Below are 26,688 nucleotides of genomic sequence, written 5' to 3' on the forward strand. Positions count from 1 at the left end.
AGGCAGGGTTGGGTAGCAGAATTGTAATTGTAATTGTTTATTGAGGGCTTTAACAACATGATCATTCGTCCTTAATTGAGTAGCAGAGGCTTAGGGGTAGCGTCTGATGTAAAGTGCTCAAACCGAAAGTAATTTTGTTTTACGATTTTGAAGGCAAGGCAACAATGGACCTCTTGTGTAATGTAAAGATTTATTTATACATTCATTATATAGGAAAATATTTTTTCAGTCACGCATACGAGCATCCCGAGCAAACGAAAAGCCCATAATACTCCCATGCTCATGGGGTTTGACATGGGTGTTTGAAATGGGTTCAACCCATGAAAACACCATCATCATGGTCCGGTAGATCCCATATAAAATACCATATGTTGGTGTATTTATAGGTTATTGAGACCATTTTATGGTGTCTTGATGGTTGTGAATTTTGGCATGGACCATGTTTAAGGTCTTTCCAAGGGGCTATGTGGTGTTTGAACCCATGAGTATTTGCTCGGGATTCCAAGTGTAGATGTCCAACCTTTTCCACGTTAAGGAGCCCTACGGAGGATATGATAACTCTTGATAAAATTGTCTGAAACAAGAAATGCAGTAAAATTTATGAAGCCTTGACTTGTAGTTTCTCCATGAACCAAAAAAAAAAATAGAAAAAAGTTATAATTTCGGAAAATTCGCGCACTTTTCTTCAAAATATTGCTTGTGGCACTAAAAACTGGATTCTAACCGCACTGCGCACTTCCTATTTTTCTATGAAATTCTTCTAATAGACTGGTTAGTTCGACTGGTCTGTCTATGAAAGTACCATCTCTATCACTTGAAATACATGTGTTTTGACAGCTCGCAGTTTGATCACTCGCACTTTGAAAGTGCGGAGTCCAGGTTGGTGGGAACCGCGCAATAATGTTGAGAATTTTTTTTAATCAGTTTTCCTTAGTTCATCCACTGGCTACACATATTATGCACTCTCATAAAAAAAAATCAAGTCAATCCGTTGAATAGTTTTTGAGTTATCGTGTCCGCAAATTTGGAAAATGCGGTTTCGAGTAAAACTCCGTAAAGTTGTCGATAGATTGAAATTTGCGCGTGTTACAGCAAACACGTGCGAGAAATGCATGGCTGTTTAAAACAAAAGAAGTCGCTTACAGAGCATCGTGGGAATTACCCTTGCTGTGTTAGGCGCTTCTCTGACACTGTGGATGTTTGTTTCCTCGTAAATCGTGGGATTTAAATGGTGGTCATGTCCCTAATACCCATTTCGGGGCGATTAAGTCAACGTGTTTGGTATCTTCTAGTTGCTATACGATAAGGGCTGATGATGAAATGTGTAGTGCTACGATCGAGTATGGTTACAGTAGCACAAATTAACCTTCAACATAATTGTATAGCAACTATGAATCTATCCCGCCTTGTGCAGGAAGGAAAAGCTTATATAGCTTTTTCCATACAGTAAACTTCTATGTTGGAAATTTATTTAACCCCGCCTTCGTAGCTTTCAACAAAAATGGCATCCCAAATCCACGTGAAATACCTCATGCATGTATACATGCGAATAGTGCTATTGACGCTTGTCTTATATCCGACCTCACAACCCGCGATATTTGTGCTATCACGGTAAATAAGACTGTTGACAACATAAACAAGAAATACCTCTATTATTCAGCACATTTGCCGCATAATGCACAAAGGGTTGTATCATACTGTAGCAGAAATGGGTTTCCCCTCATAATCAGTAGTGATGCAAATGCCTCCACATAATTTGGGCAGCTCAGATATCAATTTGAGAGGCACCGAATTAATGGAATACGATCAACATTTGCACGAGCTGGTAGAGAAGAGGTGTTAAATGTAATTAAATGTAATTGTCTTTGATCATTTAAACGTCAGCTCTGGGAAATCCACGATCACGTCCAATCATTGTACGTCCAATACTGTCATACGGATGCCTTGTGTGGTGGCAGAGGGGAGAGGTGATGACAGTCCAGTCAAAGCTAAACCATCTGCAAAGAATGGCGCTCATGTCGTTGACTGGTACTTTCACCACGACTCCGACTGCTGCTCTTGAGGCACTTCCAAATATCAAACCTTTACACATACACCTCAAACAAGAAGCACTATCATGTGCATACAGACTGCAGGTTACTGGGCTTTGGAACAGTAATCATGTTGATCTTGCTACCAGTCATACACGATTGTGGTCACAAATGGTTACATGGGGTGAAGATATTCTTGCTCCCAGCGATATTACACTCACTTGTAGTTTTCCTTACAGGACATTCCATGTGAAGATTCCCTCTCGAGAGGAGTGGTTGTCTGGCTATATGGAAAGACAACAACAAACGCAAGTGGTCTGTTACACTGAAGGTTCTCTGATGGAGGGACGTGCTGGTGCTAGTGTCTACTATCGTGAAATGAGATTGGAACAATCTCACTCACTAGGTAGATACTGTACTGTATTCCAAGCAGAAATCTTTGCGATTATGTGCGGGGTACAATCGGCCCTTCAACTGAGTTTGTCCGGCAGAGTTATAAACTTCTGCTCCGATAGTCAGGCTGCAATCGAGGCCCTTACCTCAGACAAATCCCGGTCCAAGCTAGTGATCGCGTGCCGAACCCAAATCGAAGAACTAAGCATTGTCAACACTATCTGCCTTGTCTGGGTGCCCGGACATTGCGGTATTACTGGAAATGAATGGGCTGATGAATTGGCCAGGGCAGGTTGAGCGATTGACTTCGTTAGTCCTGAGCCCGCGCTGCCAATTTCGACAAGTTGAATAAGGGAAAAAATACGGTCCTGGGCTTCGTCCGAGCACCGCTATTATTGGAGAAATCTACAAACGTGTCGCCAAACAAAGACGTTTCTAGAACAACCGTGCCCAGTGATTTCGAAAAATCTCCTACATTTTTCGAAGCTCCACTGCGGCATGCTGACCAGAGCTTTAATCGGCCACTGCAAACTCAATTATCACATGGCAACTATTCAGCGCGCTGAGTCCTTTTCATGTGATCTTTGTGAATTCGACTACGGAACCATATCATCTGATATGCAACTGTCCAGCGGTAGCGCGATTTCGAGTCTTCGGCCGTCCTTATATAGACGAAACCATGTTTGAACGACTGAAACTCAGAGACATATTAAAGTTTCTAATCCAATGTGGTAAAGAGCTTTAGGCTTATTTGCAAGCAAGTTGAACTATTCGTGAGTTTAACTGACCTGTTGTTTATTTTTGTTTTTGCGCTGTTATTTTTCCCACCGTTCCAGTTCTACTTCCCCGCACCTCCTTGTCCTTTCCTTCCGCTCAGGAAATGATGAAAACACACGGCAAGGCACAAATCCCCGACTACATAGGGGAACGTGCCATTTAAGCCAATATATTCTGATTCCTGGTAGGTATCGTCACATGTCGTAATCCCAAATCTACGAACTGGGACCTCTACGAAGAGGACTTGGCGATTAGGTTTCATGGGTATCCTCCAACGGTTAAATCTCCAAGTGGTTTGGATAAAACAAGCTCACTCATATTAGTAGCATACCAAGAGGTTTGTCCGCTTCGAGTTATGCGTGCTTCTAGAAGAACACCTTGGTGGAATACCAAACTTATTCCACTCAAAAAGTTATGTAGAAGAGCTTGGAATCGCAGACACAGGGACGGGTCGGTGGCATTTAAGTTGGCTCGCAAAGTGTACAGAAATGCCTTTCGATCATCTGTGCGAAGTGGTTGGAAAAGCCTCTGCACAAATGTCTCAAGTCTCGTCGAGACTAGTAGATTAAATAATTTACTTTATTATCAGTTCGATTAGAACTACTAAAGGTGAATATTCGTAACTATCTTTTCGACACTCACACGTTCCAGCCTGTATGGAGCCATCACTGATGACTTCCCCTGAGTTTTTTCGGGTAGTACTGATTCTTGGGCATTTGCTCGTGGAATTGTGACAACCAAATCGATCAAATGGGCGATTGAAAGTTTTGCTCCGTATAAGTCTTCGAGAAAGGATGGAATCATTCCAGCTCTACTTCAAAGAGGCTATGAAAAATTCAAGCATATGTTGCAATATTTACTCTTATACAAGTCTTGCAACAGGATACATTCCAATAGCTTGGTAGGAAACAACAGAAAAATTCATTGCCAAAGATGGTTACATCACTTGTGAGGAAGCAGAGCTTTAGACCGATCAGTTTGATTTCCTTTCTTCCCAACTCAGTGGAACGTTGAATCGACCACCACATTTAGGATGTTAGCCTGGGCGAGCACCCACTGCATGCAATGCATATCTTCGGTGGAAGTCTACTACCACCCTGTTACATAATGCAGTCTACGACGTTGAAAGAGCTTTTTCGCAAAAGAAATCAAGCTTAGGAGTTTTTCTTGATATTGAAGGTGCTTTTGACAAAGTGTCTTTTGAATCCATTTAGAAAGCACCAAGAGGTCATGGACGACCTTCATATATCATGCTGGTATTACTGGATACACGTAATACTAGCAACCGACATCTGCGCTCATCGTTAAGACAAGTCCTCAAAATGGAGTGCTGTCACCACTTTTATGGAACCTTGTCACCAATGGCTTGTTGAGGAAACTTATGCTGATTTCGTTTTTAGAACCGAGTCGCTCTAGGTTCGCTCTGAGCTGTCACTTTTGTAAGGATTTTGTAAATATTAGAGCGAACCTAGGGCGACTCTGTTCTAAAACCGAAATCAGCATTAGTGAGCTTGGGTTTCCGACATATGGTTTCGCCGATTAGTATATATATGATCACTCGTGATCATCGGTATTTGCACATACTTTTTGATTTGTTGCAGCAAGCCTTGCATTGTCGAGCAATGGTGTCTTCATGTTAGACTATCAGTTAATTCAAATAAAACATCAATGGTGTTTTTCGCGCAACGAAGGATTAGAACCGGAGGTCCGTTGGAGTTCTTCAACTCTGAAATCTGTGACAATTAAGTTAAGTACGTTGTGGTAATTCTTGATTCAAAACTTAATTGGACAGTTCACATCGATTTCAGAATCAAGAAAGCTTATGGGGCCTTCGGCCAATGTAGACGAGCTTTTGCCAAATTTTGGAGACTCAAACCTAAGAACCGTCAGTGGGTCTACAACACAAGCCACATATATATATTTTTGGAACTCAAATTGCTATTGAAAGCAAATAAAAAGTTATGGTATCAAAAATATCAGAAGAAATGTATAGGGAATTTGACCACACACGTAACTGAACAAGACTTTCTTCACTCAAATTCTCAGTTTACCTGAAGCGGCGCCATCATTATATTTGCCCCGCATATGAGTTTGTTATCGTTTAAAATTAACCTGTTACAATATATCACAAAAACTGCATATCGCTCATGATTGCTTATTACCATACGTAACTGAACATAAGTATAAATAATCATAGTGATACAGTAACCGTTCTATAAAATACAATGATTGTCAAACTCAACAATATACCGTCTTTTATTTCACAGATCAGAAATGCTATTATGTTTTACCTTTTAACTCCAGTTTGTCCAAAACTTTTGGCAAATGTTCCAATAGTTCTTGTTCGGTCATGTTAAATTGTTTTTTGGACCATATAATCTTTAATTCGTTAACGACTAATCCCAGCTTCTGACCTTTAGGTGCCCCCTGCTCTATCAACACATTTCCTTTGATCGGAAACCGTGGCACTTGCCACTCTTTGAGCTGCTGGTGTAAATCAACTTTACCGTAATATCGTAGCAACTCCAAAACGTATTCTTTCTTGAGCTTGGCGCTTCCCAGAGTTTGCAGGGTGAGTTGTTGGAATGGGCTAAAAAGAGAATTGAGAAAGTGTTTGATATGACAGTGCGAGAAAGTGTTTGATATTACAGTGCAAGTACTTACAGAAGTTCATTGACAGATTTATATTCGTCTCGATTTTGCACCAAGAAATAGGACAACTCACGTTCGAAAACAGTAAACTTTAATCTCAAATTCAACGTTATTGCATCTTCAGGAGTGTGTAGTAAGGCTGATAAAACTGTAATTGGCTGTATCTCATCCAAATTAATTGATTTAACGCATTTAAATGTTTTAGTAAATTCCTCAACATTGGGCTTTTCTGGAAGTCCTGCAGAAGCAAGTAAAATTTCAAACAGTGTAAAGCTACACTGCCCAATAAAGCGACAAAGTCCCAAATGGATTTTTGTTCAAAAACTTATCTGCTGGATTGTACTATGAATCAACTTTGATTCGCAATGTACAAATAAGACTACCAAGTTAGTTTAGAAAATATCAAGAAAAATTCCAATAAAGGATTCTTATGCTTTGATGGGCAGTGTACAATGCATTAACCTTACCCAAATGATTCCCTAAATCACAGTCGATCATCTGGACGGTTAAATCACATCCAAAATTTCCATTAAGAATCTTCTTCCATTCTTGCCAGATTCGCTCACCACTGATACGTGCCAAACCAGAGCTATTTTTAGCAATAATTCGAAGAGTTTCCTCGTCGTGATTGTTTGCGTCTTCCGCTATTCTTCCGTAGAACCGAAAGTAACGTAAAATCCGAAGATAGTCTTCCTTTATTCTGAGATCTGGATCTCCCACGAACGCCACTCTTCGCTTTTGAAGATCGTCATATCCGTAGAAGTAATCGTACAAAGTGCCATCAAAACCTAGTTAACTGTTTTAGTATTTATTTCGAGCGAGGGTTTAGATACGACTCACCAAGAAACATCGAATTAATAGTCAAATCACGCCTGTTGGCATCGAGTAACCAATCTTTGGTATGTACAACCTCTGCATGGCGTCCGTCTGTTATGGCATCAATCCGCAATGTGGTGATCTCGAAATTTTCCTTATCATTTATCCTTGGAGTGATAGTACCATGTTTTTCTCCGTTCATATTGATCATTCGGATGCTTTCCTTATGAAAAATATCTTTCATTTCCGTTGGTGTCGCCGGTGTTGCAATATCCACATCTTTGGGACATTTACCCATCAAAATGTCTCTACAATAGTTTGAATGGTATGTTAACTGTACGATTAAAAAATAACAATGAGAAACATACCGGACAGCACCACCGGCGATTCTAATTTCATGATTGTACTTTTTGAACAGCGCAATAAGATCTCGAAGCTCGTTGGTGAAAATGGAGTGAAACTCAGGAGTATCGATCTTCATTACCACCGGATTCGGTCGTGAGATAGCGCTGGCTTCCATTCTTCGTTGTGCAATCAATTCTGTCCACTTGGTATTGACCTGGTTGCTGAAACACTTCTGTGAATAAAATTATTCGTATTTGTCAGATACCCTAATAAATTATAAGGATATGTCAAGAAAACTTACATTTGTTTGAACACGACCAACCGGCGCAATGAGTAGTCGAACGAAAATTCGCACCTTCAGCATAGCTTGCAGGCTTACACACGTTACATACTGGACGTTTCTCGTGTTGTTTTGGTTTTTATGCTTCCGCGTACCGTTATCCCGTCAATAACAGCTGATCGATATAAATTGTGTGACATATACAGGGTAATTTATGGAAAGAGCTTAGGCAAAAATTTAAAAAAAAATTCGGGCGAGATGCCATTGATGCCAAATTGCCAACACAAATCAAGATGAGAGAAAGGTGGGAATAATTGATACTTTGAGTGTATTAGTATTATACTTGCTTTATTAAGCGCGGCGGCCGGGGCCCTTGAAGTAAACATCGTTTCTTCTCTTGGTTGAAAACCGGTTTTTGCTGAAAACTGGGTTTCGGCAAAGGAACCATCCATCTACGACATGGACAATTTGGGGGGATGTTGGATGTACGAAAAAGTCTACGCTTGTCCAAGAAAGGGGGGGGGGGGGGGGTATAGAAATAGCCCACGTGGACTTATACTTATATTTTTTTCTTATTGAGGTCATAGAACAAATTTGCATAATTGGTATAAGCGCTTGATGTTTTCCTTCAAACCACCCCCGAACTGTGCAACACTTGAAGAGCTCCTAACAGCATCACATGTCATAAAATCAGTGAAAATCTGCACCGAGTAAAACGTTGCTCCCAGAAACACTTTATCCAATCTTTTTCATCTATCTTAAAAACTATTTCAGAATCATGTTGATTTTACAACCAAAACTTCATAGTTTACTTAAAGTTGATGTTATTGTGACGAATGCAAAAAGTGACTTTTAGGCATACATTTTTGCATTTTTGATGTTTGTAACACAGACTAACAGACATAACACTCAAAAACAAAGCTTCGCCCGCTTTAACGGTCATTTTAAATATATTTGTAGTTGGGACTCTGGCCACATTTGAAATTATGGCGCCACTGACATATGAACAAGCATATGGGGGATAGACCACTAGTGAAAAATTGTTCCCAAACCTGAGGGGTAACCCACCAGTAAATGAGTGATTGGGACTGTGAATAAAAGGTGAAGCTAGTGTTCTGGAAAAATTGTCGGATCGATGTTTTTTTAGGGAATTCCCTCATAGTGTTATGTCTGTTAGTCTGTGTTTGTAACTTTCACAAATGTCTAAGAAAACCTACAAAGTTTGAATTATGTTTTTATTCGATTCTTCAGGTTACAGCCAGTATCAGAGCAGTCTAACGCATTACTTTACCTGAAATTAGAAACCCTCTTTATTATATTTATTCGATGAAAACATCGGGATAGTCCACGTGAGCATTGTGGGGAGGGGGGTTGGGGTATACATGAATTGTCTACGCTTGTTCACGCAGGGGAGGATGGGGTCAAAAAAGAAGCTTGTTTGGTCCACGTGGTATATGAAGGGTCCCTAACTGGTTACCAGCAGCCCGAAAACTGGTTTTCGCCGAACAAAGGTTTTCAGCCAGTGAAAAAATAGACTGTTAAAGACTTCGATCGTGAACCGACAAATGGGCCTATATAACAAATGTACACAAACGGAGATTTGATTAATATCTTAAAGAGGAGTAAAAATACCATAATAAATATAAAAACTCATTTATTTATAACACTTCATGAAAATTAATAAAAAACAAAAAGGCGGATCCGACTTGCAACCGTAAACAAACCGCCAGGCGGGTTACGCCTCTACATTTCTAAGGTAGTGTATACGGGCGAAATTGACAGCATCATTGTTTACAAGGTGCGTAAACAGAATCGCCCTAAACAAAAACCAAACGCTTGTTACGCCTCGGGAGAATAACAAATTTTCCCCTCCAGCGAGCACGGCGAAACCCACATTTGATTTTTGTTTTCTGGCGACACTGCAGGGCGAAATTGAGAATTCAAGAGTGCTGATTCAAATGGTCCTTAGTGACAACTGTAAACAAACTGAGTTATTTGCAGCACAGCATGTGATTACAACATAGCTAACGAATACCGAAAACCAGGATTCATTATACCCAGTATTTATCAAAATAACAAGCATTATATAAAAAGTCGCAAAGTTTTCATGATAATATTTTGAAATTTTGCACTTGAGACCTTTTAAATTGAAAGGACCTATGCGCGAAATATTTCGAAACCCCTGCAACTGTTCATAGGCGCCATGCAAAAACGACGCAAGATTCATTTCATTCTATGTTTTTCCCACTGCACATAGGTACCTAGTAAAAACGTCCTAAGCATCAAAATAAAAAAATTATTTTCTTCTGTTCATGCGACTTATTTTCGAAGTTAAATTTAGAAAGGATAATAAATTAAATGATAATTGGAAAGCTTATTTATTCTAAAGTAACATGCCATTCGTTGGTTTTAACCACTTTCAGCCAATGGTTTGTTAATATAAACTACAGTTTCCCGTAATTTTTTTTCTGCAAGACTTTTTTAAATCCAGTGCAACTATTTACTATAGTAAAGAAGAACATTCGTGTTCCGGTGCTCATTTTGTCGAAAACTTTGAAGAAATTCAATATTCGCCGTAAGAGCTACCCTTGCTGAAAAAAGTCTTATGTGCAGCGTCGTATGATTCTTGGGCCCGAAAAAAGACCTATGTGAAAGGTCCTATAATTTTCAAAAGGACGCATCATTCTAAAGCGCTTACAAACTACATTAGGACTAAACATTTCATGTTTTTAGTATTATTTACCTAAAGAGCATAGTCCTTAGACTATATTGGCATAATTGTTCCATCAAAACGCATATTTGTTCTCTAATAGGGATTTGTTTTAGGACCATGAAACTTCAGCCTCGTTTTTCTCAGTTCGAGCTCAATGTTACTTAGGACCTTTTGAATAAGTACTCTTGAATTGTCAAAACAAGACGGCGACTCGAAAATGGCCTAATCAACATTTCATAACAACACTCGGCGAAATATATTTTTTTCAATTTTATCAACGAAATCGTTATTATATAAAACATTTTAGTTATGCTTCCGAAAACTAGTATTGTTTTAATGTGTTGCAATACATTTGAAAGCGCAGTATGCAATCACTGTTAAAATACGATTTAATTTTCTGAAGCGAATTTTCAAAGCTATTTTTCTCGATTCGATATCATTGCGACTTCGGCCCTTTGGTCGAAGACGAACGGTTACTATCGTGTTCTTGTCGCCCAGTCTCACGAACACTTCTGCAGCTTCCTGGTTGAAAACAATCCCATTTGATTTTGCCGTTTTTGTTTATCCATTTCCACCAGCTAGTGATGTAGTGTTTGTGTCATGTGACGTGTACGTACGTGAGCCGTAGAAAAGTCTATACAATCAATTATACAGAGAGAATAGGGAGAGTCGAATAGTGTGAAGCCAAAATTCCTTATTGAGCAATCGTGCAATGTAAATAAACATTACTCATGCCTAAGTTGGAGGAGATAAGGCAAATACGAGGTTTGTTCCAGTACACGGAAACAGCTCCGAAATAAATACGAGCAAAAAATAACCGTAATTCCAAGAATGGATGTTGAAATTCTATGAAAAAGAAAAGTTTTCTCTTTCGTCTACTGCTATGATCGATAATTGGCAAGTGATGGTTTGTCCGGAATTTCCCATGAAAATAAATTTTGACAGAATGCCTATCGGCTACTTTTAAAATTAAACTTTTAAAATAAATTATATTGATATCAATGTAAAATCATCTGGCAACGCTGGCGACTGTCAACAATTTATAGCATATGCGGGCAATCAAAATTGATTGCCCGCATGCTATAAATTGTATTGTTGGAAAGCGGGATGGAATGATTGTCCCGCTTTTGCGAAGTGATCGTTTTTAATTTTTCTAGTCGTTTCGGCTTTCTTCGAGAACGAGCTCGCTCGCTCATCATTCAGTTTTCTGCAAGCGAGAAGAACGGTAGTGAATCATCGGAGCTCCTGTTAACGTGCATTTTTCTCTTTGCTGCTGTGACAAAGAATTGCAATTTTTGTGTACTGCTAGTAAAAAAGCGATTTTATTGGACGGTTGAATCTTTTTCGCGGTATTAAATACAACGTTAAGGTGAGTTTTCGGGAACAGCCCGTCAAGTTTGAGTAAAGTACTTCAAGGTTATACGTGCTAATTGAATGTAATTTGATGTCCATTTCGTCGTATATAGCATAAATAAAGGGTTAATTGGCTATAGGATCCACAAATTTTTATTAAAATGTTAAAATTTAGATAAATTTCGGTGTTAAAAAAAATAAAACTGCACTATTCAAGATGGCGTCTTCCGATCGAAAATTTTCCTTTGTTCCAGCTGTGTGAACAAGCAGCCAAAATGGCTGAATAAGTAACTGCTTTGTCCGTTTACTGAAATCACTCGGGGTTATCACTTTCCAATGCCAAGCGAAGGCTACATTCAATGAGTGTTGATTCACTACTTAAAATGGAATTGAGCCAACTTGTATAAAATTTGGTACATTTGGCTATTGAACGATGAATCATCACTCTCATTTCTGATATAATCGATAGTTTGTCTTAGGGGCGTTTTGTTTCGGTAGTTTTCACTTTCATCTAGTTTCAATTTAAATGTTGGAAGTCGAGCAATAGGTGGTGACTCAACACTGTTTAAAAAGGTTTGTTCTAGTGCCAAGAGATACGAAATATTGCTTGTGGTAGAGAACCAGAGTAAAACACGTAGTTTTATTTGCTGCGGAGCGAAAAGCGAATACTGGAACAAACCTATTGTGTTGCCGTTTTTGCTCGAAGCTATGCTGAGTCAAGTTCCCAACTGCTGTCAAAATGTATGAACTGACTGGTTGGAATTGAAAGTTGGTTCAAGCAGAAACGTCAAGGATGGCTTCTAGAGAAAATTTTCAATAGGACGTAAGTAACATTGAGAGCCTCTCTTTGTTTACTTTCTTTTTCGTTTATTACGACGTCATTACAACACTTTGCACTAATTTTCCAGTACATATCGAAAGCCGACGGTTTTTACTAGAATATTATGCAAAGAGTAGAGTAGTAAATGTTGAAATGGCCGAGTAATGAACAGAAGAGAAAGACCCCTTTGATGAAGAAACTTTGATGCCGTGCTTAGATAGGAATATGTAGAATCCATAGAGTTAATACATGCCAGAATTAGTCGGTATATGTGAGCTAATGAACTCTTAATGAGACCAAAAGATCGATCTTGTGTTCTATATAGTAAATATTGTGGTAATGCAGGCATTACAATTTCAATATTTCTTCAACAGGATGCAGATCTTCGTGAAGACATTAACTGGCAAAACCATCACCTTGGAGGTCGAGCCCTCTGACACCATCGAAAATGTGAAGGCCAAAATCCAGGACAAGGAGGGAATCCCCCCAGATCAACAGCGTCTCATCTTTGCTGGCAAGCAGCTCGAAGACGGCCGCACTCTTTCGGATTACAATATCCAAAAAGAATCTACCCTTCATCTGGTTCTGCGTCTGCGTGGTGGTATGCAGATCTTCGTCAAAACTTTGACTGGCAAGACTATCACCCTGGAAGTCGAGCCTTCTGACACCATCGAGAACGTTAAAGCTAAGATCCAAGATAAGGAAGGAATCCCTCCAGATCAGCAGCGTTTGATTTTTGCGGGTAAGCAGCTTGAGGACGGTCGCACTCTGTCGGATTACAATATCCAGAAGGAATCGACACTTCATTTGGTTCTGCGTCTGCGTGGTGGTATGCAAATCTTCGTCAAAACATTGACTGGCAAGACCATCACTCTAGAAGTTGAGCCTTCCGACACCATCGAGAACGTTAAAGCCAAGATCCAAGATAAGGAAGGAATCCCTCCAGATCAGCAGCGTTTGATTTTTGCGGGTAAGCAGCTTGAGGACGGTCGCACTCTGTCGGATTACAATATCCAGAAGGAATCAACTCTTCACCTGGTCCTTCGTCTGCGCGGTGGAATGCAGATCTTCGTCAAGACCTTGACGGGTAAGACCATCACCCTGGAAGTCGAGCCATCTGATACCATCGAGAACGTTAAGGCCAAGATCCAAGACAAGGAAGGTATCCCTCCAGATCAGCAGCGTTTAATTTTTGCTGGTAAGCAGCTTGAAGATGGTCGTACTTTGTCGGACTATAACATCCAGAAGGAATCCACTCTTCACCTGGTCCTTCGTCTTCGTGGTGGCATGCAAATCTTCGTCAAGACATTGACTGGCAAAACCATAACCTTGGAGGTAGAGCCTTCCGACACCATCGAGAACGTTAAAGCCAAGATCCAAGATAAGGAAGGAATCCCTCCAGATCAGCAGCGTTTGATTTTTGCGGGTAAGCAGCTTGAGGACGGTCGCACTCTGTCGGATTACAATATCCAGAAGGAATCGACACTTCATTTGGTTCTGCGTCTGCGTGGTGGTATGCAAATCTTCGTCAAGACATTGACTGGCAAGACCATCACTCTAGAAGTTGAGCCTTCCGACACCATCGAGAACGTTAAAGCCAAGATCCAAGATAAGGAAGGAATCCCTCCAGATCAGCAGCGTTTGATTTTTGCGGGTAAGCAGCTTGAGGACGGTCGCACTCTGTCGGATTACAATATCCAGAAGGAATCAACTCTTCACCTGGTTCTTCGTCTGCGCGGTGGAATGCAGATCTTCGTCAAGACTTTGACGGGTAAGACCATCACCCTGGAAGTCGAGCCATCTGATACCATCGAGAACGTTAAGGCCAAGATCCAAGACAAGGAAGGTATCCCTCCAGACCAGCAACGTTTGATTTTCGCTGGCAAGCAGCTGGAAGACGGCCGCACTTTGTCGGATTACAACATCCAGAAGGAATCTACCCTTCATCTGGTTTTGCGTCTGCGTGGTGGAATGCAGATCTTTGTCAAGACCTTAACCGGTAAGACCATAACCTTGGAGGTAGAGCCTTCCGACACCATCGAGAACGTTAAAGCCAAGATCCAGGACAAGGAAGGAATTCCTCCAGATCAACAGCGTTTAATTTTTGCTGGTAAGCAGCTTGAGGACGGCCGCACTTTGTCCGACTATAACATCCAGAAGGAATCGACTCTTCACCTGGTTCTGCGTCTTCGTGGTGGCATGCAAATCTTCGTCAAGACATTGACTGGCAAAACCATCACCCTGGAAGTCGAGCCATCGGATACCATCGAGAACGTTAAGGCCAAGATCCAGGACAAGGAAGGAATCCCTCCAGACCAGCAGCGTTTGATTTTTGCTGGTAAGCAGCTTGAAGACGGTCGTACTCTGTCAGATTATAACATCCAGAAGGAGTCTACTCTTCATCTGGTTCTACGTCTTCGCGGTGGTATGCAAATCTTCGTCAAAACATTGACTGGCAAGACTATCACCCTGGAAGTAGAGCCTTCTGATACCATCGAGAATGTTAAGGCCAAGATCCAAGACAAGGAAGGTATCCCTCCAGACCAGCAACGTTTGATTTTCGCTGGCAAGCAGCTCGAGGACGGCCGTACCTTGTCGGATTACAACATCCAGAAGGAATCTACCCTTCATCTGGTTTTGCGTCTGCGTGGTGGAATGCAGATCTTTGTCAAGACCTTAACCGGTAAGACCATAACCTTGGAGGTAGAGCCTTCCGACACCATCGAGAACGTTAAAGCCAAGATCCAGGACAAGGAAGGAATTCCTCCAGACCAGCAACGTTTGATTTTCGCTGGTAAGCAGCTCGAAGATGGCCGCACTTTGTCGGATTACAACATCCAGAAGGAATCTACCCTTCATCTGGTTTTGCGTCTGCGTGGTGGAATGCAAATCTTCGTCAAAACCTTGACTGGCAAGACCATAACCTTGGAGGTAGAGCCTTCCGACACCATCGAGAACGTTAAAGCCAAGATCCAGGACAAGGAAGGAATCCCTCCAGACCAGCAACGTTTGATTTTTGCTGGTAAGCAGCTTGAGGACGGCCGTACTTTGTCGGACTACAACATCCAGAAGGAATCTACTCTTCACCTGGTTCTTCGTCTTCGCGGTGGAAACTGAATCAAACTGTTCGCATTGTAGGTGTAGATTTGAGATAGATGCTGCTTTCCTGATGTAAAAGCTTTGTTTAATTTGGAAAATATATTTTACCTGCTGAATATTCATATAACATCCAATCGCTGCACTTCGTTTCGTAACGTCACGTTAGTAATTGAATAAGATTCGCGTTTTTAAATATCTCAGGAAAGCAGCTTCAATCTCGTGTCCAAATTGCTTTTCTCGTAGTGTGACTCAATATCAGACAGCGTTCTGAGTATCTAACATTTCGCAATTGAAACGGCTTACAAACATCTAAACGCATTGAAATTTCAAATAAAGAAAATCAAAGTAAAATGTAATCTATCAGTGTGTCGTTTATTAACATTCGAACTCAATTTAGTTTCTAATTCTTAAGTTTGGTTCGTATCTCCCTCTCCAGGAATGGTATCCGTTCAGCTTCAGGTAGGTTGAGCCACATCTGGTAGGACACAGGTACAACAGAAACGCCCAAAGCCTCAACGGTTCGAATGTACATTGCGAATCTTCCGCGGAGCCGGTTGATGTTTAAAGCATAGAAGCTTTTCGGAAGACATAAGACGACTAGCCTGAAATGACGATAAAACAATTATCGTTAACGATGAAATTGTCCCATGTGTATAGGGCTCGCACTTACGGTCGATTTCCTTCGCCGAGTAGCTCCTCTATCCGCACACGTTTACCCTCAGCTAGATCTGGATGCTTGATGACTCCCCCATTTCGGTCGAACACAATCACGTGGTCTAGAACCTGCCCATAGGCCGAAATGACGTGGGACAAAACACTACCCTCGCCACCGAAAGCGAATTCCAGCGGTTTTTGTAGCGGTAGTTTGACGTTTTCGAAATGTAGCTCCAATGCTTTATCCAGATATTTGACATCAGGCAAGGGTCCACTATACTCCGGGTATAGCAATTGTACAGCTTGAGCTAGTTCCAGAAGCTGCAAGTGATCCACAATGCTGTTCCGTGTCATGCTCTTTTCCAGAGTGGAAGGTTCCAGGTAATGCTTGAGCAACTGTTCGTTGAATATGTCCAACGAGAGAAGTTCCAAATTGTAACGGATCCACGGAATGGAATTGTTAGATATAGTAGAATGGCGTTGGATTTCCAACTTTATGGCGTCCCAGTTGGGAGGCTTATAGTTTGCCGTGGAAAAAGCTGCAACAATGGTGATTATGCCAGATTTTGGAATGCTCGATAGACTGTGGGCATTTAGGGCTATGTAGTCTAGCAGTGGTACGTGCAAATAACTAATTTTATTCAACTTTTTTTGAAAAAATAACGCATTCATAAGGCCGAGATCATTTTCGACAATAAATTGTGAGCAACGTTTGAGGAAAGCTTCGTTGTAAAACATCGGATTTTTGTCCAAATTTTTTTCGACTAGCTTCTTCACAATGAAGTCGATGGTTTTGAAACTGATTTCATTGATGCCTCGGGTCAACACTTCGAATACATTATCAAGCAATTTCGCATGTATTGCTTCAATATTCTCAAGTTTAGTCATCGCGATTAGAATATCAGAGGCTTGTTGACTGCTTAGCTTAGTGCCGTGGATTGTAAGTGCACTGATTACATTAGTAATACAACGATTCGACACTTTGTGTTGCGCAATAAATCCCATTAAGTCTACCAATTGCTGAACGTTCTCGTGGTCCATTTTGTAGGATATTTGAATTTCCAATAGCATTGGCAGGGCCAGTTGTAAGGCTTCAATCAACGGACTTCGTGCCATTTTCTTGAAAATGAAATCCAAAAACACGATGTGTTCCAGTGTTACATCGTTGATTTGGTATCTTAGCAGATTCAGCAAAACAGACATGATTTCACTGCTGGAATGAACTCCGAAATAGGTCAGTATCTTGAGACTCTCCGTGATGTCGTTTATTATAAATGATCGGGATTCGTACTTGAGCGCTTTACAGAGCTCTGCAAAGCGTGAATGGTTCAGAACGTCCTTGCATTCAATGCTGGATTTGCCTTGTTTGTGCAGTTCGAAAAGTGTTTTTAATGCTGGTAGCGTAACTGTTTGTCGGTTGATATCTCGCTTGTTAAGGGCCGGCATGAATTCCAGAACTTCTTTGGCATCAGAAGCATTCTTAAGAATATTAAGATAGCTTTCAGTTTGTGGATGACTCGTTCCGAGCGGTTGCAATTCTTTGCTAGTTATGGGGTGTACTGAAGTTTGATTACTGACTATCCCTACATATCTGAGCGAAATTAAAGTTTTTGCGGTTTTCGAAAGGATTCCTCGCAACATACCGAAATTATTTTTTTGTTTTGAGCAACGTGAAATCAAGCACTATTAAAAAGTAATTGCACCAATCACACCAGTATTGAACAATCCTAAAAATTAATAATAGTCGAGCATGTCGATGTCACATAACCAATGGTAAACATAAAAAACGAGCATAAAATATCCGTCAAAACATTAACATGACAAAACCAAAGACGCTGGAATAATACATAAAGACACTCGGAGAGAATAAAAGCAGATGCCAGCAAAGTTCTCTCGGAAACTTTACTGAACTGGAATTCTGGTTGGTGCTAGCCAGGCGCAGATCCTAGGGGCAGATCACTCTAGGAATGTATAACAAACTTGCATCAACTTAGAAAAAATGCATTTAATTTCCATTTTTGCATCAACTTTACACTCCCTCGCAGAAAAGATTATTTAACAATCGTCCGAAAAAACAGCCCTACATTCAACGAAACATCGCACAAAGTGGATCAGCGTAGGACGATTGTCAAGTAATCTTTTCTGCGAGGGAGTGCAAAGTTGATGAAAAATGGAAATTAAATGCATTTTTTCTAAGTTGATGCAAATTTGTTATACATTCCTAGAGTTATCTGCCCCTAGTGCTAGCCTGTGCTAGCTAGTATTCGGCTCACTGGAGCCGGAATACTAACTATTGAATTAGGCCGGCTGAACTTTACTGGGTAATAGACACTTTCATAAGGGATGAATTGAAATGGAGAAAAATTAGTTAGCCCTAAATATTCAACATGACGCAGTGCCTAGGGGCAGATCATTTGTGATGCATTTTTAAAAATCGGCTAAATTAAATGCATTTCTTTCCATCAAAATAGAAATTGTATTTTGCGTTGCGTGTAAGACGTCAAAACCATACAAAAAATTAGCCCTACATTCAACAAAACGTGAATCAGCGTAGGACGTTTGTTAAACAAACTTTTCTGCGAGAGAGTGCAAAGTTGCTGCAAAAATGGAAATTAAATGCATTTTTTCTAATTTGATGCAAATTTGTTATACATTTCTAGAGTGATCTGCCCCTAGCGCAGTGCCAAAAGTCGCACTTAATAAGTTACTTAAAATACCATTAAGTACAGCCACAGATAACAGACGTTTAGGCTCGATTTGAATCGTGTGTAAATACCCGCTACTGAAATTCCGAATAAATCAGACGTCTGAAACACGTTTGGCAAACGTTTGTAGATGACGCAGTGATCGATAGAAGGCAGTTAGAGTGCAGCTGTCAAACACGTGTAGCAAACAGTTGCGCAGATGGCAATAGTGAAACACGGATTTCCAACGTTTATCGATTTGAAAGTTTACACAGGTTTTTGAAGAAATTTTGTTCTAGCCCAAACGTCCGTTATCTGTGGTACAGCCAATATTTAAAAAAAGTACGTGTCAAATTTATTGTAATTTAATTACAGAAAAGATTTGAAGTATAGCGCGTTTGTATGTATAGGTAAAATTATTTTATGACAATTTTTATGTTTGTTTTATGTTTATTTATTAAGAGCATGTCCAGCAGTTTTTCAGTTCTAGACTCAAAATTTTGACAGTTCTATAATGTAAAACTGAACATTTCAAAACTAGAACTTGCTGTCCCTAGCAGCGGATGTTCTATTCAGTTTAAAATTCATGTCTCGCCATGCCTTCAGCGTTACGGCATATGAACTGTCAAATTGGCAGAACATTTTCAAAAGACATTTTTTAAGAAAACTGACCATTTGCGTATAAAAAAATTAAAGAATGTGGAAGAAAATTAATTTTCTTCAAGAAAGAAAATAGAGCTACTGTAGTGTATTTTTAAAGAGAGCTACTGTAGTATATTTTCAAATTTTTCTTTCAGAACCGGTATAAAAAACACGTAGAAAGTGGTATATGCTACAAATGAAAACATATGCAACTTGCCACTGGCTGGCGCTTCGATCGGCCAGCAATCGCTAAACGGAACTGCGAACTTGGATACAATGGTGACTAGACTGCCCAGAAAAATAATGAATTTTTGAAAACACAATCGGCCCACCCCTGAGTCTATTCCTAGTCCCACCAGGAGTACTTGCTCCAAATTTGAAGCAAATCGAACAAGTCTAGCTACCGGACCAACGTGCTTGAAGTTTGTATGGGATTTTTCGACAATTTACATGGAGAAAACCCTCTTGCTCACATTTTCGCCGCTAGGTGGCACTGTATACATCAGATTATCACCAAAAGTGAAACTTAAGAAGATAATTCTATTGTCTACAACTTTGTTGAAGACTGCAAAGCGATCCGACTCCAATAGGAAAAGTTATTAAACTTTTAACGAAGTGATGTCTGAGTCAGTTTTGCATGGGGCCTAGCAGTGCATGGTAGTGTATCAGTACTAGGTTCTAACACACTAAACATTTTTGTGGATTAATGGTTAGATTTAGCTGAATAGTATGTTCGGAAGAATTGTAGTACATAATACGAGTTATGTTTTGGTTAGAAAATTTTAGTTCAATCTGTGACCGCATAGATGGCGCCATCACTAACTTTTCAACGGAGAGAAATAGAATATCGAAATGTTTGGAAGAATTACTGCAATATTCTTGTTCTACAACTTTGTAGAAGACACCTAATTTCTATCTCTCTTCGTTGAAAAGTTAGTGTTGGCGCCATCTATGCGGTCAAATGTGGAACTATAATTTTCTAACCAAAACATAACTCGTATTATGTACTACAATTCTTCCGAACATACTATTCAGCTAGATCTAACCATTATTCCATAAAAATGTTTAGTTTGTTAGAACCTAGTACTGATACACTACCATGCACTGCTAGGCCCCATGCAAAACTGACTCAGACATCACTTCGTTAAAAGTTTAATAACTTTTCCTATTGGAGTCGGATCGCTTTGCAGTCTTCAACAAAGTTGTAGATAATAAAATTATCTTCTTAAGTTTCACTTTTGGTGATAATCTGATGTATACAGTGCCACCTAGCGGCGTAAATGTGAGCAAGAGGGTTTTCTCCATATAAATTGTCGAAAAATCCCATGCAAACTTCAAGCACGTTGGTCCGGTAGCTAGACTTGTTCGATTTGGCTCATATTTGGAGCAGACACTCCTGGTGGGGCTAGGAATCGACTCAGGGGTGGGCCGATGGGGGTCATTTTTTTTCTGTCACTCTAATGGTGACTCACGCATGCAAACCTGTATGCGATGGTTTCAACGTATTTTTATTTAAATGTTTACACAGGTTTTTCGGGTTCTCTGTGCTTAAAGTAACTAATTAAGTGCGACATTTGGCACTGCGTCGTATTGAACATTTAGTGCTTGCCCCTCGTAGACATAGAGAACAGACATGCAAGCTAGACCAACTTTCTTGAAAAACCTGTGTAAACATTTGAATGAAAATAGGTTGAAAAGCATCATCGCATACAGGTTCGCATGCATGAATCACCATTGTATCCAAGTTTGTACGCGATGCCCGTATAGCGTTAGCTGGTCGATCGTGGCGCCGACTAGAGGCAAGTTGCTATTTGCTAGTGACATTTAAAAACGAGGTTTATTTCTTACACACATTATAAACTTACTTGTATGTCAGTTCTCAGTGGCGTAGATATGAAAAACACATAAGTTTACACCTTATCTTGTTTACGCTATTAATCTGTAGATGTTGTAGTACGTTATTGAGCTTTGCAGAAAATTGCCAATCAATTCAATCAGAATTTTAAATTATAAGTTAACCCATAGAAACTCATCCCGATTTTCCCACCGACTAAATCGATTTGCGTCGGCACAATCGGCCGACTATGCCACCAATTAATCGGTCGATTGTTGCACCGAATCTTATGGGGGTTTAACATGGACGTCTACCGACGCGACAACCGATTAGATATGACCGACGAAATCTGTTAAAATCGGTCTATTTCAACCAATTAAATCGATCGATCAGTTGGTACTTTAAAACTGGAACCAGATCTAGGGGCAGATCACTCTAAGAATGAATAACAAATTTGCATCAAATTAGAAAAAATGCATTTATGCAAATGCATTTCCATTTTTGCATCAGATTGCCACTCCCTCGCAGAAAAGTTTGTTTAACAAACGTCCTACGCTGATCCACTTTGTTCGACGTTTTGTTAAATGTAGGGCTAGTTTTTCTGTAGGGTTTTGACGTCTTACACGCAACGCAAACCACATTGCAGGCAACGCAAAAACATTGCACGCAACGCAAAATACATTATGAATTTCTATTTTAATGGAAATAAATGCATTTAATTTCGCTGATTTTTAAAAATGCATCACAAGTGATCTGCCCTTAGAACCAGATTCACACAGATTAAATCTGGCGATTAATATGGTGACGAAAATTGTTCACCGACGAAACCCAACTTAGTCGGTTAATTAATTTGTCGATCACGGAGCACCCGATTTCGTCGGTCGACTGGGAAATTTATGAACTGTCAAATTTTCTATGGGGTAATTTCATAAACAAATCACGGAGTGTTGTTCTTCTCGACTATGAATGCGCCCTAAAAACAGATGAAACGCGTATGATGGGCTTCTGTAATTTAGGATGATAACTAAAAGTGCCGTCGTTTGTCTTTTTCAAGTGCAAGCAATTAAATTACGTTATGTTCAGCGTTCGAAAATCACACACATTCATTCAGATGCTGACATGAAACCTTTTGATTTTTAATACATCGGATGATTGCCATTCGAAATCGTCGATATCCAGTTTATAGGTTGTTCATATGACAAATCACGCGCTATATTGTAACCTTTTTGTTCAGTATACTGATTCCATTCAGGATTCCGAATCAAATTGGGTCATTAACCCATATGCTGTTTTTGATCTTTTCCGATGCAACTGACTTTTAGATACGTAATCGAACTTTTTTTCCACTTATTTGGCGCAAAATAGCAAAAATTATTTTATAAAATTGAATTATCACGGCCACACCTTCCCTTGAACTGCCTTGATCTTTCCTTTTTGCTGGGATAACTGTCAAAAATGCTAACCAACGTGCCTGAATTTGCTGTCAATGAAGATCGATAGTGTCAAACTAGGACATGTTCACATTTTTTTAGAAAATCAATGAAAAATCTTTCTGAAGTTTTAAAGGTTGAACATATATATATATATATATATATATATATATATATATATATATATATATATATATATATATATATATATATATATATATATATATATATATATATATATATATATATATATATATATATATATATATATATATATATATATATATATATATATATATATATATATATATATATATATATATATATATATATATATATATATATATATATATATATATATATATATATATATATATATATATATATATATATATATATATATATATATATATATATATATATATATATATATATATATATATATATATATATATATATATATACCATACATTTAGAAAGCTGAGCTCTATCGGTTTATGAAATAAAAGGATAATTTTATTCTTCATTCTCGAATAGAAAGGTACAGTAACGAAACCATGATTTTTCATACATTTTTTTTCTCGAAAATAATAAAATTTAATGTGAATTTACTGTATCAGTTTTTGGCTGAACAGTAAAATTGAGTCACATGAAATTTTATTGTAAATCTACTGCGAGAAATCTGCGCCGAACAATGTTGAAACAGTAATAACCATAATTTTTATTGTTTTATGATTGTTTGTTGAGTAAATGGTACTGTAAAATTCTATTCGGGTTTTAATGACCTAATTCCAAGAGGGTGACATGACGTCATATTAGCGTAATCAACATAAGAACTTTGTTGGTAACAAAATTAACGAATTTTGTTCCAAATTCGAACTAGGAGCACTTTAGTTTGCATCAAATCAATGAAATTGTGTATTGTTTTCTTTTGTTTGCTGCTACTGTTGTTTGTTGATGACATTTTAAGTGATTTTGACGTTATCAGCTGACCCCCATCGATCGGTGGAAAAAAACGATGTTGCCTATTGCCAAACTCTGTATGTAGAGATAGAAATGTCAATTGCCTGCCTAATTCCGAAAGGTTTGACTGGGTTGTGTTTGGAGTAACTATCTCGCCTTTTCAGTACAGAGCATAGACTTTTCTACGGTTCATGTACGTACACGGGACATGACACAAATACTCCCAACAAACATTTCGTGGTTTTATAAACGTTTTAACAGTTGCTTTATTCAGCTCTAGCTGAACATTGGAAGTATACGTGTAATCATATATCGTTTATTCCACCCTTAAACATCCGGGATTTGGAGAATTTATTCAGCTTGTCTGATTAAGACACATGAAAGATCAATTCTTCAGCACGTATACAGCCTGAAGAAAACCACAGTTCAGCTTTATCAATAAACCTTTTCGTTACCGCTATTCAGCTGAGAGAAGGAAAATTGTTAAAAAAGACATTTATTTCAAGTTACACACGCCATCAATCTCTTTGGAAGCCATATTCTTTTATTAGTGTTACATTACAGTTAGAGAAAAATTGTATTACCTTGTTGGATATCATATCACGTACCTGGATCCGAACCAGCAACCTGTTGAATACTAAGCACTTACCTTACTGTCTGCACCAATCTTGCATACATCGAATGCTTACGATTTCACCGATGTACCGACAAGTCTAGACTGCTGAATAGAGTCTGTACAAAGGCTACAGTAGCCTTCTATAGATTTGAGTGAACCTAGTTGGCTTGGGTTCGAATCCCAACCTACGATAATTTTTTTATTTCAATTTTTTTTTTAATAATTTTTAGAACATTCGGGAATTTTAAATTAGATAATTTATTTATTTCAAAAATGATGATTATAGTCGTTTTTGTTTCCAAGGTGAGGATTTATGGTTGTCACGAAACATTTAGATAAATAAAAATGGGTGTTATATGAAAGTGGTGGTAACTGAATGATGGATTGAAGTCATTTATAATTCTAAGGTGGCAATCTCCTCAATTTATTTACCACTCCCTGCCAAATGATTTTCTTTCCATTGTAATTTTTTTTGGTAAGCGGAAGTCGCTATTCGAATTCAATAGTTTATTTATATCAATTAAGTTCGCCAGCGTGAATAATCATTTCATTGTACCTTTGTTTGCAAGTCGATGGATAGAAAAAATCATGGTAACAATGCTGGTGTCTAAAATTTATAGCAACGTTGGAACAAAAAGTTTCTCTTGTGTTTAATATGAGAATATTAATGTTTCACAAGTAAACATACCGTTTCGAATTAAAAGGTAAATTTACATAAACGAGAGCGCGTGTGATTTGCTAAGCTCGTACATTGAAAAACTGTAAATCGTGTATTTCCCGTAGTGAAAACACAGTAGATATAAAAAACTAAATAACTTTATTCATTTATTGATCTATTGCTCCTTAACTGTAATATATGCAAAACATCTCAATTAGAATATACCGAAATAATAAAAAAATCCTTCACTTAATAGTAAAAAAAATATTGTGTGTATTGGGACTCGAACCCAGGTCGGTTGCCATTCCTTAAGATTTGCTAATCGTGCCAATTTTTGTAGTAGTTACAATTACCTTTGTTAAACACATAATTCAGCTAAAAGTCAAAGGTGGTATAACGGCAAATGCAAAGGTAGAAACAACCTCTTGAAGACATGTAGTGCAGCTTAATGATTAAAGGTAATACTATTGGTAACAGCATCGGTTATTCAACTCGCAATTCAGTCTAATTAAGATGGTTGAATAATAACTTTAATATTGTCGCTATTACATTTATTAGCAGTATAGTTCAGCCTAGTTGGAACTGGCGAATACTGGATTTTAAATAGGCTGAATAAACTGTTAATGTTTAAATAGTTCAGCGAAAGTTTTATTCAGCTTACATAACCTTTAATCTGCTTTAAATCAACACGTAGTCTTATAGTTCAGCTCCTAATGTTTGTTGGGCTAACATCACTAGCTGGTGGAAAATAATAAACAAAGACGATCAAAGCAAATGGGATTGTAGTAGTCGTAGTAGTAGTAGTTAGTCGAAACCAGAAACACACATATCACTTATTTATCACATGCAAAAACATATAAATATTTTCCATAATACTTTTCACATAAATGTTACATGTTTCACACATAGAATATTTTGTTGCTGATTTAATTAAAACCAGCGTTGACTGCATGTATATATTAAGTGATTTTCGGTTACTTCCTACCGGAATGTCACGTAGTTTATAGTTTGAAAACATATAATTTTTAAGTGAATTTCAAATGAATTTTAGCTGCTTTAGAAATAGCATTTAAATGCTTTTCATGTGTATATCAGAAGAGAGGAGGTCGGAGAATAGAAATGCAGTCATTGATTTGAATTAAAATTTTAATAATCAATAGCATAACTACATACTCTGAAATGAAGCTGCTACATGTAATTTCAGCCACGCCTGAATTGTGTTGAATAGATCGACGATTTCTCGTGGTTTCCGTTGGTTCCAAAAATGCTGGTTTTTCCAATTTCGTATTCTGAAATGTAACTTAGTTTTAATCGCTCCGTTCTTTGTATATGTAATAGATTAAATTTACTTTTAAATACCTTCAGTAAACCGTTCGTGAGTCTCCTTTAGTAATTAAGTTTCTTTATGAGGGAAGCCATATTAAATCTGTTTGCTTTTTTGCACAACGGATATTCACGTAATACTTACGTTGTTTACATATAACTCAAAGTATATGACAATTACATCGAATGTATGCGCTTCATACTAGAAAGTTAATGTATTCTTATTTGAAACCCATCTTTGTAGGTATGAATGTTAATTGCTGCATATGAATCTAATGTGATTGGTTATTTTTCATATTTATGTGCTTTTTGACTTGAAATGTAGGTGACTATTTGGCTCAGTGCAGTAAAATTCAAAATTATAGTAGTTACTTCAACCATAGAATAAAGATTAAGTCAAATAGACAAGTTAAATCACCATGAGTGCTTCTCCGAGTTACATGGTAGTTTCAATCATTATCTGGTAATTTTAAAATGATTCACGATAAATTTATCTTTTAAAAATGGTAATTTATACCATTACTGCGTTGTTGGAAATACTATGTGGTTGTTTTCAGTGTGTGAATGTTATTTTGTTTCTAATAAATTGACAGGTTTTGCCAACAC

At 38.4% G+C, this 26,688-nt stretch overlaps 3 protein-coding genes across 4 annotated transcripts; 1 reads left to right on the top strand and 2 right to left on the bottom strand.

Annotated features, from left to right (window-relative positions):
* Window positions 1-5,429: 5,429 nt before the first annotated feature.
* Window positions 5,430-7,462, bottom strand: LOC131684420 (CCA tRNA nucleotidyltransferase 1, mitochondrial-like). 2 transcript variants are annotated; one of them, XM_058967276.1, is made up of 6 exons: window positions 7,315-7,462; window positions 7,037-7,245; window positions 6,693-6,976; window positions 6,320-6,640; window positions 5,865-6,090; window positions 5,430-5,790 (listed from the first exon to the last, which is right to left on the bottom strand). In XM_058967276.1, the coding sequence occupies exons 1-6, from the start codon at window positions 7,375-7,377 to the stop codon at window positions 5,481-5,483; spliced, it is 1,413 nt and encodes a 470-aa protein (XP_058823259.1). In that variant the 5' UTR covers window positions 7,378-7,462; the 3' UTR covers window positions 5,430-5,480. The 2 variants fall into 2 exon arrangements, with proteins under 2 accessions (XP_058823259.1, XP_058823260.1); XM_058967277.1 differs by having other exon boundaries at window positions 7,037-7,242; window positions 7,315-7,457.
* A 3,727-nt stretch (window positions 7,463-11,189) lies between these two features.
* LOC131684418 (polyubiquitin-C-like) lies at window positions 11,190-15,634 on the top strand. The gene is made up of 2 exons (XM_058967274.1): window positions 11,190-11,375; window positions 12,554-15,634. The coding sequence occupies exon 2, from the start codon at window positions 12,555-12,557 to the stop codon at window positions 15,294-15,296; it is 2,742 nt and encodes a 913-aa protein (XP_058823257.1). The 5' UTR covers window positions 11,190-11,375; window position 12,554; the 3' UTR covers window positions 15,297-15,634.
* On the bottom strand, window positions 15,625-17,699 carry LOC131684419 (uncharacterized). The gene is made up of 2 exons (XM_058967275.1): window positions 15,949-17,699; window positions 15,625-15,880 (listed from the first exon to the last, which is right to left on the bottom strand). The coding sequence occupies exons 1-2, from the start codon at window positions 17,571-17,573 to the stop codon at window positions 15,679-15,681; spliced, it is 1,827 nt and encodes a 608-aa protein (XP_058823258.1). The 5' UTR covers window positions 17,574-17,699; the 3' UTR covers window positions 15,625-15,678.
* Window positions 17,700-26,688: the final 8,989 nt, after the last annotated feature.

This window comes from Topomyia yanbarensis, chromosome 2 (assembly GCF_030247195.1).
Source record: "Topomyia yanbarensis strain Yona2022 chromosome 2, ASM3024719v1, whole genome shotgun sequence".
Lineage (NCBI taxonomy): Eukaryota > Metazoa > Arthropoda > Insecta > Diptera > Culicidae > Topomyia > Topomyia yanbarensis.